Genomic DNA, 18,603 nt, shown 5'->3' on the forward strand with positions numbered 1-18,603 from the left:
ATAAAATCATTATAGTAGGTGATTTTAACATTCATGTAGATGTTGCCAACGACAGCCTTAGTTCAGCTTTCAAATCAATAATAGATGCGATTAGTTTCATTCAACATGTGAATAAACCCACCCACTGTCACACAAACTTGATCTTATTCTGCCATATGGCAGAGATATTGAAAATGTAATAATATTTCAACAGAACCCTCTTCTGTCTGACCATTTTTTTACTATATCTGAATTTACAAATATTAATTACACTGATTCTGGACAGAAATTCTATTATAGTCTGTGTTTATCTGATAAAACTGGGAATACATTTAAAGAACTGCTTCCTTCTAGACTTACCTCTCAGTCATGTGTCAGCACAATACAGGAAAGTTACCAAAACTTTACTCCCAAACTAGTTGATAACTTTGTCAATAGTACAGCGGCTTTATTAAAAACAACCCTTGACGCTGTCGCCCCGCTTAAAAAGAAGAAGGAAGTGGCGTTCCTCCAATCAACATGACTTTCACCTAGCCTGGAAGGATAGCCTGATGAATTATAAGAAAGCACTTAGAAATGCCAGAACCTCTTATTATTCATTATTAATAGAAGAAAATAAGAACAACCCCAAGTTCCTCTTCAGCACTGTAGCCAGGCTGACAGAAAGTCACACCTCTACTGACCCATCTTTTCCTCTAACCCTGAGAAGCAATGATTTCATGAGTTTCTTTAAAATTAAATTATAACCATCAAGGATAAAATCCACCACCTCCTCCCAATGAATAGCACATACATAGATACATTGTCTGGTCCTGAAACCATAGAACCAGATTTATGTTTGAACCAATTTTCTTCTATTGATCTTCCTGAACTGACCTTATTAGTTTCATCATGTAAACCAACAACTTGTCAATTAGACTCTGTCTCTGTTCCCCCTAATTGACACTTCCATATTAAATCAAATCAATATGTCTTTGTTAACCGGCTATGTACCACAAGCTTTTAAGGCAGCTGTTATTAAACCACTGCTTAAAATGCCTACGCTTGATCCAGAAGTTTTAGCTAACCTGCCCTTCATTTAAAAAATACGAGAAAAAGCTGTCGCTAACCAGCTGTGTGATTACTTAGATAGTAACGGTTTATTGGAAAAATTATAGTCAGGATGTAAAATCCATCACAGCACAGAAACAGCACTATTGAAATTCACTAATGACCTTTTTAAGGCATCAGATGATGGACTTGTCTCTGTACTCATCCTGTTGGATCTTAGTGCATCTTTTGACACCATATATCATAGGATCTTGTTAAAGAGACTAACATGTAGGGATCAGAGAAAGTGCACTAGACTGGTTTAAATCATATTTATCAGATAGATTTCAATTTGTTAACGTCAACAATGACCCCTCCATTCACATGCAAATTAGTCATGGAGTTCCACAAGGTTCTGTCCTTGGACCGATAATCTTAACCTTATATATGCTCCCCTTAGACAACATCATCAGAAAGCACCACAAACATTTCTATTGTTATGCAGATGACACCCAGCTGTACATTTCTATGAAGCATGATGAATCTAATCACTTAGTTCAACCTTAGGAATGTCTCAAGAACATCAAGCCTGGATGACCAAAAACTCCTTACCTCTAAATTCAGACAAAAGTGAGGTCATGTAATTGGCCCTAAATATCTTAGAGAATCACTGACCTCCAGCTCCACTGTGAGGAAACTTGGAGTTATGTTCGACCAGCACAAGATCCTGCTCCTCACCTTTAAAGCCCTTAACAATCAAGCCCCTTCATACATCAAAGAGCCGATAACACCGTATTATCCCAATAGATAATAAGAAAAAAGCCTAGTTAGTTCTGGATCAGGTGAGTCCTGAACCATCCCTTTGTTATGCTGCTATAGGTCTAGACTGCTGGGGGAACTCCCATCATGCACTGAGCACCTCTCCACTTCTCTGTCTCTCTGCACCCCCACATTCATTCATTTATTTATTTTAATACATGTCAATGACTATTTCACTTTGTACTCCCATAGTTTCTCTCTGTCATTTTCTCTCTCATTTCAGATATCTCTGACCCTGGAACCTCAGGACCACCACTTTTACCATTATTACTATAATTAATTATAATTTCTCAGTAATTAATTATTCTTATTCTAATTATTATATGAATTGTGCATGTTATCAATAATAATTAATAGTCTTTACACTGTTGTTTACATTTTAACTAGTCAGATCTGATACCTGATGGTGTTCAAGTGTTCCCGATCTTTCTCGCATCCCTCTCTCCCCTACTTCCCCCTCCTCACTATCACTCTCTCTTCTCTCCCCTCTTTTCCACCCATCTCTCCTCTCCTCCCCACTTTTTCTTTGCTCACCCCAACCGGTTGAGGCAGATGACCGCCCACATTGAGCCTGGTTCTGCTAGCGGTTTCTCCCTGTTAATGAGGGAGTTTTTCCTCCACCGTCGCCAAAGTGCTTGCTCCTTGTGGGAACTGTTGGGTTTCTCTATATTTACCACAAGTTTAAGGTCTTGACCTTCTATGTAAAGTGCCTTGATGCTGCAAAGGGTCATCAAAACCGCACAAAGAATCATCGGCCGCCCCCTCCCCTCCCTGAAGGATCTCTATAACTCCTGCTGGCATCGAGGAGGAAGACTGTGCCACAATTTTGTTGTGCTAATGTACGAAGTACGACTGTGCAATGACAATAAAGTCTTTTGAATTGAATTGAGATAGTGTATATTATGATTTGGCGTTATACAAATAAAATTGAATTGAATTGAATGAACCCCAACAAATGAAAAGCTTCACAAGCTGCATTACATGTGGGCAGCTGTGGATGAGGGGTAGAGCGGTCATCCTCCAACCAGAAGGTCAGGAGTGCTGCTAATAGATGTACTGTATGAATGTGTGTGTGAATATGTGAATGGCACTCTACTGTGAAACCCTTTGAGAAGTGCTACATACACATTTACATACACACATTTTATATACCCTAATCAACCAATGCTAATTTTACATTGTAAATAAATTATATAAAAACAAACTTAATGTAAGATGGCGCACACTTGTTCACAAATCCTGAGCCATGCGTACACACATTTTGGAAAGGGGGGAAGTGGCGATGCCGATATGAGGTGGTAAATTAAAACCAGACTGTAGATCCACTTTATCATAAACATGAATTTAGCAGTGATATTTGTGTGATATGCTTGTGATACATTATTCTTATATAAGCACCCTTCAATTGCAAAAGATATACGTCAACTTCAAATTATGTTTAGATGACCATTTAATAGCATGAAAGCAATCAAATTTTTTAATAATCTATAACTGTGTATGTATTGTCTGTGAAACATGACTGTGCTTTCAGATGCACAGAGCATATTTAAGACCACTTAAATAAATAAATAAATGGTGTTCACCTGTAAAACTTCTATTTGCAGGAAGGGGATTAGGATCACTGATTGTTGTGATCAATTTGTCAAACTGAGATCAATCAGCCAATTGTAGACAATAAATACTGTAGTGACACTTGTGTAATGCAGCATGATGACACTGCTAGAAGACTACTTAAATGGAAGAGTGTGGAAGGAAAAGTGTTTCATTACATTACATTACATATCATTTAGCTGACGCTGTTATCCAAAACAACTTACAGTAAGTGGATTCAACCATACAGGTCCCAGAACAATAAGAATCAAGTAAGTACAATTTGCTTAAAAAAGGTGTAAACGGCCAAATGGAGAGAGACAATCAGGAGATGGAGGCCACTCTCTGCTGTATTCCCTTCTCAAATCCATCCTCCTTGAGCTCCCTGCTTACCTGGGTGGAATATGCCCTCAATACCTTGCCCAATGCCTCTTCCGGTATGTCACATTTTCTGTGTTCCCTTGGCTATCAACCCACATTGTTGCATGCTTCAATTACATTTCTGTTCTGAAATATTCTCAGAAAAATGTTTGGGGCCACACCTCTATTCCATCTGTGGAGCTAAGGCTATTCAGCTCTCACTATCGAAAAATTGCTCTGTGTCCTTTCAGCTGAATGTAAAAATGATTCAAAAACAGATATAAAAGCAGCGATACCTATGTGCTCCTTTGTAATGGATTAGAACTTTTTCATCTTGAATGTAATTGAGTAGGAGTAAAAAGTATTTGGCAAAACACCTACTCTCTATTGAAAAAACTACCTAAGTATCATACAGTGTGTTCTCTTTAAGCCATGCCACTGCTGTAACAACTAAGCAATTTCCTCAACAAAAACAATCTCAGAAGACCTGAAATCAGGCCCGGTTCCAGTACAAAATGAGGTGCACAATGTAAACACCAAACGCAAATGATCAGAAACAGATTTTTGAGTCACTGGCAACCTGAACAAACTCTTGTTCTCTCTCTGCCCCATAACAACAGACAACTGAGTATCTATTAAGACACACATGTTTAAGTTATTTAAAGAAAGGGTATGTGGCAATAGACAATGCCACCTGGGTCACCACAACAGCCAGAGATAAACCATTCACATTTCAGTATTCTTTATTCTCACTTAATCAGTAACAAACTAAACATAAACCTTCCAGCTATTTAAGCTGGCACATCAGTTCTTTAGCTCAGGATCTCTCACCATGTGTGTTTCTCTGATTTCTCTCTCCCCTGTGTGCTAGCTCAGTTGCTGCCTTTTTAATCCAGGGAGAGTTGATCGGCAAGTCTCAGTTGTGCCTATCACAAGTTCCTGGTTCATGTGAAGGTGCTCTCCAATTCACCTCCACAGGGTACTACTAAAATTATTTTATGAAACTACAACGCTAACCTGAGGAATGATAATTCTAGTCCTCCTGATGACCACTCAAAGTCTCCATTGCAGATACAGCTACTAGCTGCACTCAAAGGGTCATTGGTGCCTGTCTTCTCCCCTGCTTACTGTCTCTCTGTCCCCACATTTATTTTTTTTACATGTAACGAGTAACATTACTTCCTCTGTGTTTCTTTCTCTCCCAACTAATATTATTATTATTATTACTTTTATATGAATTGTTGCTTCTATCATTATAAAGCTCTTTATAAATAACTATCACTATTGTTTTCATTATAACAATTAGTCAGAGCTGATTCCTGATGGTACACAACTTTTCCTGGTCTCTCCCCCATCCCCATCTCTCTCTTCTCTCCCCTCTTTTCCACCCATCTCCCCTTTCCTCCCATTTTTCTCTGCTCACCCGAACCAGTTAAGGCAGATATCTGCCCACATTCAATCTCTCCACAGTCGCCACTATAATTTCTTACCAAAAAGTCTGAAACAACAGGAAGTCTCAACAGTATTGTTTCCTGACTACTTTAAGAGTATCAGGGTGTTTTCAATTGTGCTTTACCCATCTGTTTTTTTTAAACTGGATTAGGGTTATGTCCTGTGTCTGTCTGCTTCTCCACCCCTCACTTAAAGCCTAAATGATTTGTTATGGTTGTGAATGTGCCTGAGTAGAGTATCTCTGTTGTGTTGTTCAAATGTGAAAAGCAAATTGCGGAGAAAGTCAGGTCCCAATTATTATTTTCCGGACATCATGTCTGAAAACGGTTTAAAGGTCCAGTGTGTAAGATTTAGGTGAAAGGGAACTATTGGCAAAAATTTAATGTAGAATAATCCTCATGATCTTTTCACTAGTTTGTTTCATCTAAATTGTATGAATTGTAGTTTTCTTTACCCTAGAAAGGCCCTTTATATTCAAATACTTTATATAAACATCGAGAGGGTCCTCTCTACGGAGGCCACCATGTTTTTTACATTAGTCTAGACTGCACAAACTAAACACCTTTTGAGTTTTTATGGCAATCAAAGGCTTGGAAGGAGAGGGTGAGGTGAGGGGTGTTCAGCTGCAACATACAATTTCAACACTAGATATCACAAAATTCTACACACTGGACCTTTAAGTCTGTTCAAGTGTTCCACCTCTAGATCTCAGTGTAACCTTTCACCAACTAGAGAGGGGAACAGACACACCTCTGAGAAATATGCATTCATGTGACAGTTAAAGCATATGTGAAGTGGTGGAAGTTGGGTGGGGGGTTGTCCGGGAGTGGTTGTATGTGTGAAGGGAGGGAGATGAGGCTGACATGGGTGTGTCTTCAACAGAATATATTTAATGCTAACACTTTTGTTCTGACTCTAGTACTCAGTGGGTGTCTACACTTAGAAAGGACATACTGGCCTCTTTGTCCTCATGGCTCGATTTTCCCTCACAGAAGTGGGTCTGCTGCTTCTATTTGTGTTGGCCTTGGTGAGTATTCACTCTGAAGTACCTTTACCGTGACACATATTAGGACATGCTGGAGGCCATGAGGGAACATTTTACAGGAGAGGGAATAATTCTTTAGATTGACTAGATTGCACTGCTTAAATATAATCACTGATCATGATGAAGCAGGCTTAAGTACTGTACATACAATTTCAATCTTTTAATTGTTTGTTTCAGGATCATGATTATAATTATTATAAACCACCAACAAACTTCCTTTTGTCTGATTGACAGAGTGGATGGGTCAGTGCAAGTCCATCGTAAAGACTTATTGGTGATAAGATGATATGATTGATCAGCTTCAGCCTAAATTTTTTTGATCAAAACTTTATATCATAATTTGTGAATATGAAGTAACAATCCAAACTTGTAATTCCAAAACACTGGTTAAGATGCCTTGAGGTTTGGTAGTTTTACACATTACTCACAGCAGAAACTGAAAACTGATAAATGATCTGTATTCATACATTCAAACATATGTTTTGATGACCACTGAAAGCACTTTACAGTACAGTTTATTGTCATTCACACACACATATAGTGCAACTATGGGCACAACCTTTTCTATGAGGGGCAATTCAAGGCTCAGGACAACCGCTCTCTACCCCATCAGCCACAGCTGCCCCAGTTTCACACTGTAAAAATGTAAGGAAGTATGTCCAAAACAGGTGTGAGGTCTCACACTCCTCGGCTTCCTGTAGTTGTCTACTTTACATTATATATATATACATATATATATATATATATATATATATATATATAAAATAGAAAATATATAGAATAGAATAAATAGTTTGATTGTTTTTAGGGCCCGAGCCCTGACAGTGCGAAGACCCTAATGAAATTGAAATATTTATTATTATTATTCAGGCCCGAGCACTGACAGTGCTATTATTATATTTCAGGCAGGTGATTAGCCTTTTTGAGGGCTTAAACATACTCAAAACTCATGAAACTTTGCAGGCTCTTCAAAAGTGGTGAAAATGTACATATTCTGGAATAATTCGAAATGGGCGTGGCAAAAATGACTGAACAGTACCACCTATCTTGCTTTCACCAATCTACACAAAAAACGGTACACACATGTATCATGACCAGACGAACAAAAACGTCTCAAGGAGCATTATAAATATATAATATATATAAAAAACACAACAGGAAGTAAGCCATTTTAGATTTAGTTGCCATTTTGGCCCCTTTACAGGTTGTGTGTTTTAACATACTCCTCCTAGAGCTTTCATCAGATCAACTTCAAATTCAGTGAAAGTCATCTTAACAAAATAGGGATTAAAACTACCTCGATTTTTGAGTTTTCATCACAGTGTGACCGTGGCATTGCATCAAATTTGACTACACGCCATCAAAACACGAGGTTGTTGTATCTTGGAGATACATGGTCCAATCTACTCATCAGAGTCTCGGCCTGATGACTCTACATAGAAATCATGACTTAAAATTACAGCGCCCTCTGGTACCAACAGGAAATGTTTTGGTTTTTGTACGTCATACACTTTGATTAATCCTCCTTAGCCATTGACCACAACCATGTCAAATTTCGTCAGAAGGGCCTCAAGACATTGATGATGTAGGCAAATGGAAACTGCAAGTTTTCATTGAAGGCCATGTTAGAGGCGTGGCATCAAATTTCAACAAGTAGCCATGACATAAGAAAATGCTGTAAATTCAGTGTACATTGTTCAATCTCCCTCAAATAACATTTCTGTAACAACCCCACCCCCCAAGACAGTCATGGTTTTATGAAATAGGTGTGGCAAAATAGCTGAATAGCGCCCCCTAAAGTGCATCCACGGCACTACAATTGACCGATATGTACAAAAATAGGTGGTTGCATGTGTTTTCCATTACAAACAAAAAGTCTCTTGGGTTGATATGCTAGACCAGGACTTTTCAAAGTGTGGGGCACACCTCCCCTAGGGTGTGCCAGAGTTCTTCAGGGGGGGCCGCGTGGTGATGTGAGGTGTTAAAAAATAAAATGTGATGTGGGGGGGGGGGGGGGGGGGTAACCCTAACCCCTAGAAAGGCCCATTATATTCAAATACTTTATATAACCATCGAGAGGGTCCTCTCTACGGAGGCCACCATGTTTTTTACATTAGTCTAGACTGGACAAACTAAACACCTTTTGAGTTTTTATGGCAATCAAAGGCTTGGAAGGAGAGGGTGAGGTGAGGGGTGTTCAGCTGCAACATACAATTTCAACACTAGATATCACAAAATTCTACACACTGTACCTTTAAGTCTGTTCAAGTGTTCCACCTCTAGATCTCAGTGTAACCTTTCACCAACTAGAGAGGGGAACAGACACACCTCTGAGAAATATGCATTCATGTGACAGTTAAAGCATATGTGAAGTGGTGGAAGTTGGGTGGGGGGTTGTCCGGGAGTGGTTGTATGTGTGAAGGGAGGGAGATGAGGCTGACATGGGTGTGTCTTCAACAGAATATATTTAATGCTAACAATTGTGTTCTGACTCTAGTACTCAGTGGGTGTCTACACTTAGAAAGGACATACTGGCCTCTTTGTGCTCATGGCTCGATTTTCCCTCACAGAAGTGGGTCTGCTGCTTCTATTTGTGTTGGCCTTGGTGAGTATTCACTCTGAAGTACCTTTACCGTGACACATATTAGGACATGCTGGAGGCCATGAGGGAACATTTTACAGGAGAGGGAATAATTCTTTAGATTGACTAGATTGCACTGCTTAAATATAATCACTGATCATGATGAAGCAGGCTTAAGTACTGTACATGCAATTTCAATCTTTTAATTGTTTGTTTCAGGATCATGATTATAATTATTATAAACCACCAACAAACTTCCTTTTGTCTGATTGACAGAGTGGATGGGTCAGTGCAAGTCCATCGTAAAGACTTATTGGTTTGGCATGCGCATGCGCTGCCCAGAGTGGCCGCAGTTGCAGCAGATCTTGCACAAGTTTAGCGTTTTTTCACTTTTTTGTAGTTTATAGTTAAGTTTTTTTAATTTATTCTTCAGTGTAGTACTATAGAAACAACAGTTGCACTTTGCACTTTGGGCACCATAGTTGCCGCGTTCGCTCTACAACTCTCCGTCAACTTTAAAAACTCTGTGACCGGACGCCCCGTGAAGCAGCCATGGCCGCTATTGTTTACACCAGGGATCAGCTGTTGGCGCTCCGTAACGCAGCGGTGCTGCCCCAGGAGAGACCCGACGTCCCCCAGGAGCTGAGGAGGAGAAGACGGGGGACTCGTGCTGGCGCCCGACGTCGTGCCATGAGAAGCCGGTACAGACCTGTCCTCCCGTCCATCATTATGGGAAATGTGAGATCTCTTCCCAATAAGATGGATGAACTAACGGCGCTGGCCCGGCACCAGAGGGAATATCGGGAGTGCAGCATCATGCTGTTCACGGAGACATGGCTGAACTCATTGACTCCGGATTCACATGTTTCACTGGGTGGATTTAATCTACATCGGGCCGACAGGACAGAGGAGAGCGGTAAGAGGAAAGGAGGAGGGCTGGCTGTGTTTGTGAATGACAGATGGTGTAAGACTGGACATACCACTGTTAAAGAACAACTCTGGTGCAAAGACATTGAACTGTTAGCTGTTAGCATGAGGCCATTTTATCTACCTCGGGATTTTTCAAACGTCATCGTGATTGTGGCATATGTCCCCCCTCTGCTAATGGTGACACGGCCTGCGATGTCCTGCACTTAGCTGTGAGCAGGCTGCAGACATAGCACCCACAAGCTCTCTTCCTCATCTCTGGGGACTTCAACCATGCCTCTCCTTCCTCAACTCTACCCAAATTCACCCAGTACATCACCTGCCACACCAGAGACAATAAAATACTGGATCTTTTGTATGCCAATACCAAGGACGCATATAATGCAACACCCCTCCCCCCCCGGGGAGATCAGACCACAACCTGGTTCATCTCCGGCCTGTGTATGAACCCCTCGTGCACAGGCAACCAGCTGTGACCCGCACAGTGAGAAGATGGTCTGTGGAGACTGAAGAGGCTCTGAGGGACTGTTTTGAATCAACTGTGTGGGAAGAACTCTGTGATCCTCATGGGGAGGACATTGACAGTCTCACTCACTGCATCACAGACTATATAAACTTCTGCATGGAGAACACTGTACCCACCAGGACTGTACGGTGTTTCTCCAATAACAAACCCTGGATTAATCCAGACATAAAGGTCCTTCTTAAGGAGAAAAAGAGGGCCTTTCAGTCTGGAGATAAGGAGAGACTGAAGACTGTGCAGAAGGAGCTGAGGTGGAAGATCAGAGAGGGGAAGAACCGCTACAGGAAGAAGATGGAGGATCAGCTGCAGCAGAACAACGTCAGCGGAGTCTGGAGAGGCCTGAAGACGATCTCAGGATATAGACAGGCTGACTCCCAGGCTGAGGGGGATCAGAAGTGGGTGAATGACCTGAACCTATTCTTCAACAGGTTCGATCAGACAGCTAACCCTCCCCCAGCCCAGTCGTCCTTGCTGCAGCCCCCCTTGTCAACACACTCTGTATTTCCCCTCTCCACCCCCCCCCCCCCACCCCCACTCTCACTCACTCTCTCACAGCACTCAGATCACAGCCAGCCATCACTGCCCCCACCTCTACCCCCCCACCCCCCCCACTGATGTTCCCACCTCCTCCCACACCTCCACCCTCCCCACACCCCCAATCACCCTGCCCTTGAGCCCCGATCTGTCCCTCACTGCCGACCAGGTGAGGAGAGAGCTCAGGAAGATCAAGGTGAAAAAGGCTGCAGGTCCGGACGGCATCAGTTCCAGGCTCCTCAAGTCCTGCGCAGACCAACTCTGTGGGATTGTGGAGCACGTCTTCAACCTGAGCCTGAAGCTGGGGAGAGTTCCACAACTGTGGAAAACATCCTGCGTGGTGCCGGTGCCAAAGACGCCGCACCCGAAAGACCTCAACAGCTACAGGCCAGTGGCGCTGACATCGCACCTGATGAAGACACTGGAACGGCTGGTCCTCGTCCATCTCCGCCCTCTGGTTGGACCATCGATGGATCCGTTGCAGTTCGCCTACCAGCCCAGCATCGGGGTGGATGACGCTGTCATCTTCCTCCTGCACAGAGCCCTCTCCCACCTTGAAAGGCCTGGAAGCACTGTGAGAGTCACATTCTTCGACTTCTCCAGTGCTTTCAACACCATCCAGCCTCTGCTTCTGAGGGACAAGCTGGAGCTGTCAGGCGTGGATCACCACCTCACATCATGGATTATAGACTACCTCACCAACCGCCCACAGTATGTGAGGAGTAAGGACTGTGTCTAAGACACGGTGCTCTGCAGTACGGGGGCTCCACAGGGAACCGTCTTGGCTCCTTTCCTGTTCACCCTGTACACTGCAGACTTCAGGCACAGTTCTGCACACTGCCATCTGCAGAAGTTCTCTGACGACTCTGCCATCGTCGGCCTCATCACTGACGACGATGACAGGGAATACAGAGAACTGATCAAGGACTTTGTGGACTGGTGTCAGTGGAACCGCCTCCAGATCAACTCAGGGAAAACCAAGGAGCTGGTGGTGGATTTCCGCAGGCGCAATCACACCCCCCCGACACCGGTGAACATCCAGGGAATGGACATAGAGAGAGTGGACTCTTATAAGTACCTGGGTGTTCACCTGAACAATAAACTGGACTGGACTCAAAACACTCATGCACTTTACAGGAAAGGTCAGAGCCGACTCTACCTGCTGCGTAAACTTAGGTCCTTTGGAGTGCAGGGAGCGCTCCTCAGGACCTTCTTTGACACAGTTGTGGCATCAGCCATCTTCTCTGGAGTGGTCTGCTGGAGCAGCAGCATCTCAACAGCTGACAGGAAGAGACTTGACGAGCTGATAAAGAAGGCCAGCTCTGTCTTGGGTTGCCCCCTTGACTCAGTGCAGGTGGTGGGAGAGAGGAGGATGATGACGAAATTATCATCAATGTTGGACAATGTCTCCCACCCCATGCAGGACACCATCATTGCACTGAGCAGCTCCTTCAGTGACCGACTCCTTCACCCCAGGTGTGTGAAGGAGAGATATCGTAGGTCCTTCCTTCCCGCTGCTGTCAGACTATTTAACAACCAGGTCTGACCCCCCCCAGTAGACCACACACACACACGCAATGTGCAATTAACCACTGCAATAACCACAGTACAATTTAAAAATTTTGCTATTTGCCCATGTACAACTGCTGCTATATATACTGCCTGATATTGTGTGTTTCTGTTTGCTTGTTTGTTTGTTTGTTTGTTTGTCCTCTCTTTGGAGTTAAATCTTGTGCTACTGCTGTAACATGTGAATTTCCCCACTGAGGGACAATAAAGGAAATCTAATCTAATCTAATCTAATCTAAGATGTCAGATTGATCAGCTTCAGCCTACATTTTTTTGATCAAAACTTTATATCATAATTTGTGAATATGAAGTAACAATCCAAACTTGTAATTCCAAAACACTGGTTAAGATGCCTTGAGGTTTGGTAGTTTTACACATTACTCACAGCAGAAACTGAAAACTGATAAATGATCTGTATTCATACATTCAAACATGTTTTGATGACCACTGAAAGCACTTTACAGTACAGTTTATTGTCATTCACACACACATATAGTGCAACTATGGGCACAACCTTTTCTATGAGGGGCAATTCAAGGCTCAGGACAACCGCTCTCTACCCCATCAGCCACAGCTGCCCCAGTTTCACCACTGTAAAAATGTAAGGAAGTATGTCCAAAACAGGTGTGAGGTCTCACACTCCTCGGCTTCCTGTAGTTGTCTACTTTACATTATATATATATACATATATATATATATATATATATATATAAAATAGAAAATATATAGAATAGAATAAATAGTTTGATTGTTTTTAGGGCCCGAGCCCTGACAGTGCGAAGACCCTAATGAAATTGAAATATTTATTATTATTATTCAGGCCCGAGCACTGACAGTGCTATTATTATATTTCAGGCAGGTGATTAGCCTTTTTGAGGGCTTAAACATACTCAAAACTCATGAAACTTTGCAGGCTCTTCAAAAGTGGTGAAAATGTACATATTCTGGAATAATTCGAAATGGGCGTGGCAAAAATGACTGAACAGTACCACCTATCTTGCTTTCACCAATCTACACAAAAAACGGTACACACATGTATCATGACCAGACGAACAAAAACGTCTCAAGGAGCATTATAAATATATAATATATATAAAAAACACAACAGGAAGTAAGCCATTTTAGATTTAGTTGCCATTTTGGCCCCTTTACAGGTTGTGTGTTTTAACATACTCCTCCTAGAGCTTTCATCAGATCAACTTCAAATTCAGTGAAAGTCATCTTAACAAAATAGGGATTAAAACTACCTCGATTTTTGAGTTTTCATCACAGTGTGACCGTGGCATTGCATCAAATTTGACTACACGCCATCAAAACACGAGGTTATTGTATCTTGGAGATACATGGTCCAATCTACTCATCAGAGTCTCGGACTGATGACTCTACATAGAAATCATGACTTAAAATTACAGCGCCCTCTGGTAAATGGTTGTAAATGGTTGTATTTTATATAGCGCTTTTCTAGTCTTGCAGACCACTCAAAGCGCTTTACACTACAGTTTTCCATTCACCCATTCACACACACATTCATACAGTGCTTCTATAGCTAGCACTTTTTTTGATGTTCTATTGGGCAGTTTTGGGGTTCAGTATCTTGCCCAAGGACACTTTGGCATGCAGATGGGAAGACTGGGGATCGAACTTCCGACCTTCTGGTTGGAGGACGACCTCTCTACTTTCCATTTAGTGGCTAAAAATGTTGATTTATTTGCAGTTAAGTCTTGGATGTGCCATATGGGTGTTTGTTTGGTAGGTGATATTGTAGTGTTTTACATTTTATTTACTTTCCACTAAGCTGTCAGAGTTGTGGTGATTGCATGCTTTGAAACAGTTGTGGTGTTTGATTGAGTCACTGAGGAGGGGCACAACTGTGATTGTTATGTCTTGGCATGTAGTTTGTTCTATGTTGAGCCATGAGTGGTGGTGATGAGTTGCATGGATCCATTTGATAATGTATTGTAATTGATTTGTATTTGAAGTAGTAGTATTAGGAATTTGGTGCTTGAAGTTTTTTATTGTTGTAAAGTTGTGACAATTGTGTTTTATTCTTGTTTTTTTTTTTTTTTTCCAAAAAATGCTGTTAGACTACTGAGTCTAGTGTGTTGATCCATTTTCTTGTCGGTTGTTTTGGGATCATTATGAATAAGTAGTTGATTCTTGGTAATACCATCATTTTTATTGTCATGATTCGCCTATAATGGATAGTGGTAATGTCATTCATCTGTTTAAATCTTGTATAGTTTTTAGTAGCATACTGAAGTTGAGGTGGAACAATTCTGACAGCTTGGTGGAGAATCTTATACCTTAATATGTAATGTTGCCAGTAGTGGTAAGTGGGAGGTCTGTGATGCTGTGTAAGAGCTATCTCCATGTATTGGTAAGACAGTGAATTTTTTCCAGTTTATAGTATAATCAGAGATATTTCATTAAGATGATTCTTAATCTTTGATTGATTTATTGGGGTTTTGTAGGAATAGAAGTACCTCTTCTGCATATATGCTTATCTTATATGTTGTGTTATTGCTATTGTTATGCCCAGATCATTTGAGAGCACAACAAATAAGGGAGGTCCACGCAATAACCATTTAAATAAACAATGATTTATTAACATTAAAAAGACAAAGCATCCACTCAAGCGACTAACCATGAGCTGGATGCCTGCAGTGGACAAGTCGGGCCTACCTGGCAGGTTTTACCTGGATTTACCAACATGGCATCCTCCCTTGGATTTTCTGGCCCGTCTTGGTCTATGAGGTCCCAATCTCTAGAGTTGAGGACTTTTAGAGGAGAGTCATTAAGTTCCTTGGGAAGTAGCTGGGTCTGCCTCAGAGTCTGAGCAGCAGTTCATGATGACCCGAATAAGGGAGATGCTGCAATGCAGAGAGTCCTGTGACCAAAAAATCACCCAGGCTGGTATGGCGGTCATGACAGGATGGAAGTGGAGAGCAGCACAGGCCATGGATGTTGCAGTTAAGGCACAGGTGCTGGTGGGCGCAGACTTGGTAGCAGCAACACTCCTTGCTGAGCTAGTAGAAGAATGCAGAAGCAATCAACATCAGCATCAAGATGGCTGTGGATCAGGAGAGAGGAGCAGTGGGTGGAGTAGCGCTACCTGAACACAAGCTGGGGCTCGATCAATCCCGGCTGGGTCGCCTAGGTAAGGATGTCTGATTGGTGAAAGACCCGAAACACCCAATGACCCCAGGTAACATCACTGACGATGTGTCCAGGTGCATCACAAGATGTATTTCACAAACTTGGTCATGATTACTGCCTGTCTTGTAAAAATGTTTTGATCCTTTGAATAAATTATTCTCTGAAGCCACATTTTGTCAGGTTTGTTATAAGAAATGAATTTGCCTTTTTGATCGTGTCTGCCATTCTGGTGATCAGTGGTGATAGAGTTTGCCAAAAATATTTGTAAAATTCTGCGTGCTTTATTTTTTAACATTTTATCTTGAATTGCCATCTTTCATTAGTTTTAGTTTCTGTTTTGTGGTGCAATATGAAGTTGATTGGGGTTGTTTGTCAGGAAGTAGAAAAGCATGGAAATGATTGATTGGGGAAACAAGTGTATTCCCTGGCTGATGGGTTTTGTAGGCTCCAAGTATTGCCAAGACTGAGATCCATTGTGTATTATTGTTATTGTGTATATTGAGTGCCAGTTTTTGGTATGATGTGAGTTTGTTGAACTGTCTTCTGCTGGGTTGACAACTATATTAAAGTCACCCCCCTATGATTATGGATGATGTTGAGAAATCTTGCAATGCTGTAAAAAAATCATGATAGAATGTTGGGTGTTCTGCATTTGGGCCACAGATTAGATGTAATTGTTAGACTGATGTTATTAATTGTTCAATTTATAATGATATAGCATCCTTCTGTTATGGGATTTTTGTGGATTTGTGGGTGTTTTTCCAATCAGAATTGAGAGGCCTTTTTTGGATTTGTATATGGCGAAGTATATTTGATTGAATGCTGCATTTTTTATTTCTTGTTTTTACTGTCTGATAATTTGGTTTATTAGACAGTTGTTTTTGCGAGTGAGTTAATGCCACATAGATTCCATCTGACAAATCTTAGTGCTGTGGGCATTGGTATTGTTTATAGATTTTATACTTAATGACTATGAAGATTTCAGCCTTTTCTACAAGATCCGTCAGTAAAACTGGTGGCAAAGGTAATACCATTCAAAGTAACCATGTGATCAAATACATTTTCATTCTGAGGTTTTTAGGGCCAGTAAAAAAAAGTAAGGTAACACTTTACAATAACCATCAGTTATAAATGGTAAATAGACCATTTATAAATGGTAAACAGTTAGCTTATTAATGTTTAACCATCATTTATAAACAGCATATAGACCATTTATAAATAGTTTAGAGACCATTTTAAAATGGTAAACAGATAGTTTATTAATGTTTAACCATAATCTATAAACAGCATATAAACCATTTATAAATCGTATAGAGACCATTTATAAATGTAAATACATAATTCATTAATGTTTCCCAATCATTTATTATTTTTATTAACTTTCTTTATTGGAAGCAATTTCACAGACAACAACTTAACATTGCAGTATGACAGAGAGGACTTCCATTCTGACCTTTTTTGTTCCTTTATCTTTTTATCCCTCCCACATTATATATCCCTTGATGTCACATTAACAAAACAAAATGCATACAAGATCCCAATCATTTATGAATGGTAAATGTTGTGGAGAAATTTCTGGAATCAATGGTCAATGGTGAGGTCAGGAGGGAAGAAAGTTTCATGAGCCTCTGATGTCTTATGTTGTGATATTTATTGATGCTTGGCCAAGGAGAATTAGAGACAATCTTAAAGTACATCAGAAGTGCCTGAGTCGGTCTCAGATTCTGCCGAACTCATGCTAGTGAAGAGACTTTAAACTCCAAGATAACACCCACAAATGCTATAGGCCCCGAATTAGGCCAAAGAGAATGTTTTTACCCATGCAGTTGTTATTGTCAGCATATTCTAGTCTGAAGACACAGATGTCTGTTAACACCAATTGGAACGTCAACGGCAAGCTATCTATTATGTCTAAGATGATATCCAGGCAGGAAACAGGCAGGCAGGATTCAGGTAGGGCGGAACGGCGTGTAAACTAACCAGCAGGCAGGTAAAACCCTTAGGCAGGCAGAGACATGGAGAATCAACAGACTGGAATGCACACACACAGTAGCAGAAGTGAGACAATACAGAAGGCACTACCACGTATAATATGGCCTAGAGCGGAATGAAAAACAGGATTCTTATACTGCACCAGGTGATTGGTGGAGAACGAACTGCAGGTACTCCAGACCTGCAGGGAGAAACCATGCCCATGCCCAAACCTGCCAAATCAGTCACTCAATCAATCTCTGTCTGTCTCTATATGTGGCTCACACATCTCAATATCTCTGTTTTTTGCCTTCACACTTGAGTCGAGTTGCCTATGTGTATTGTTAATGGCATTGTGGAGGTGAAGGGGCGGAGAGAGCACCTTCACCTGCACCACAGAGGATCAGTCAGCACAGGTGAGAGCTGTTAGCTGATTGATCCTCAGACTTGAAAAGGCAGCAGCTGAGCTGCCTCGAAAGAACACACACTGGGGAAGAGAGACTGAAGCTAATGGTCCAGCAGAAAGTGCTTGACCCTTTAAGTTAATATTTTGTCAGTTCTGTTGAGTGCAAATAAAAGATGTTGCTGAGCACGGAATGGTTGGACAGGTTTGTCTCTGGCTGTCGTGGTGGGAACCCCGTGGCATGGTCTACTGCCACAGGCATATCGAAGTCCAGTGTCTAATGTTATGCAATCTCGACAGGCATTATGCTAAAAATGCTAAAATTTGAATTAACAAGGAAGGAGTGTTCTGTAGTAGCTGCTGGGACTCTTAAATCCAAGTGAAGTTGAACACGACAGCAGAAGATTCACGACAATGGGTGTTATCAGGACGACAGCAATGACAACTTATTGTCTCACAAGCCTCACCTTACTTTGAATAAACAACTCCTTGTGTAGCAGTGGTGGAGCAGCTTCAGGCTTTTACAGTTTCAGACAGAAAGCTAAATCCAGGAGTACCGCAAGCAAACAGCTCATTCAAAAATAGACATGTCTAGAACAGACCCTAACCCCTCAAGGAATTGGACAGCAGGTGTTAAAGCTTTCAGTTATTAAGATGTATTAAGA

General features: G+C 41.4%; 1 protein-coding gene across 3 annotated transcripts in view; it reads left to right on the forward strand.

The window, feature by feature from the left end:
* Positions 1–6,147: 6,147 nt before the first annotated feature.
* LOC109643212 (desmoglein-2.1-like) overlaps positions 6,148–18,603 on the forward strand; it is a 44,190-nt gene continuing 31,734 nt past the window's right edge. For 2 of the 3 annotated variants that reach the window (XM_069522661.1, XM_069522663.1), the window contains exons 1-2: positions 6,148–6,256; positions 8,772–8,879. In XM_069522661.1, the coding sequence (XP_069378762.1) occupies positions 8,823–8,879 (57 nt within the window). In that variant the 5' untranslated portion in view covers positions 6,148–6,256; positions 8,772–8,822. The remainder of the gene's footprint in view (positions 6,257–8,771; positions 8,880–18,603) is intronic. The other variant, XM_069522662.1, reaches the window with a different exon arrangement.

This window comes from Paralichthys olivaceus, chromosome 3 (assembly GCF_024713975.1).
Source record: "Paralichthys olivaceus isolate ysfri-2021 chromosome 3, ASM2471397v2, whole genome shotgun sequence".
NCBI classification, from domain to species: Eukaryota; Metazoa; Chordata; class Actinopteri; order Pleuronectiformes; family Paralichthyidae; genus Paralichthys; species Paralichthys olivaceus.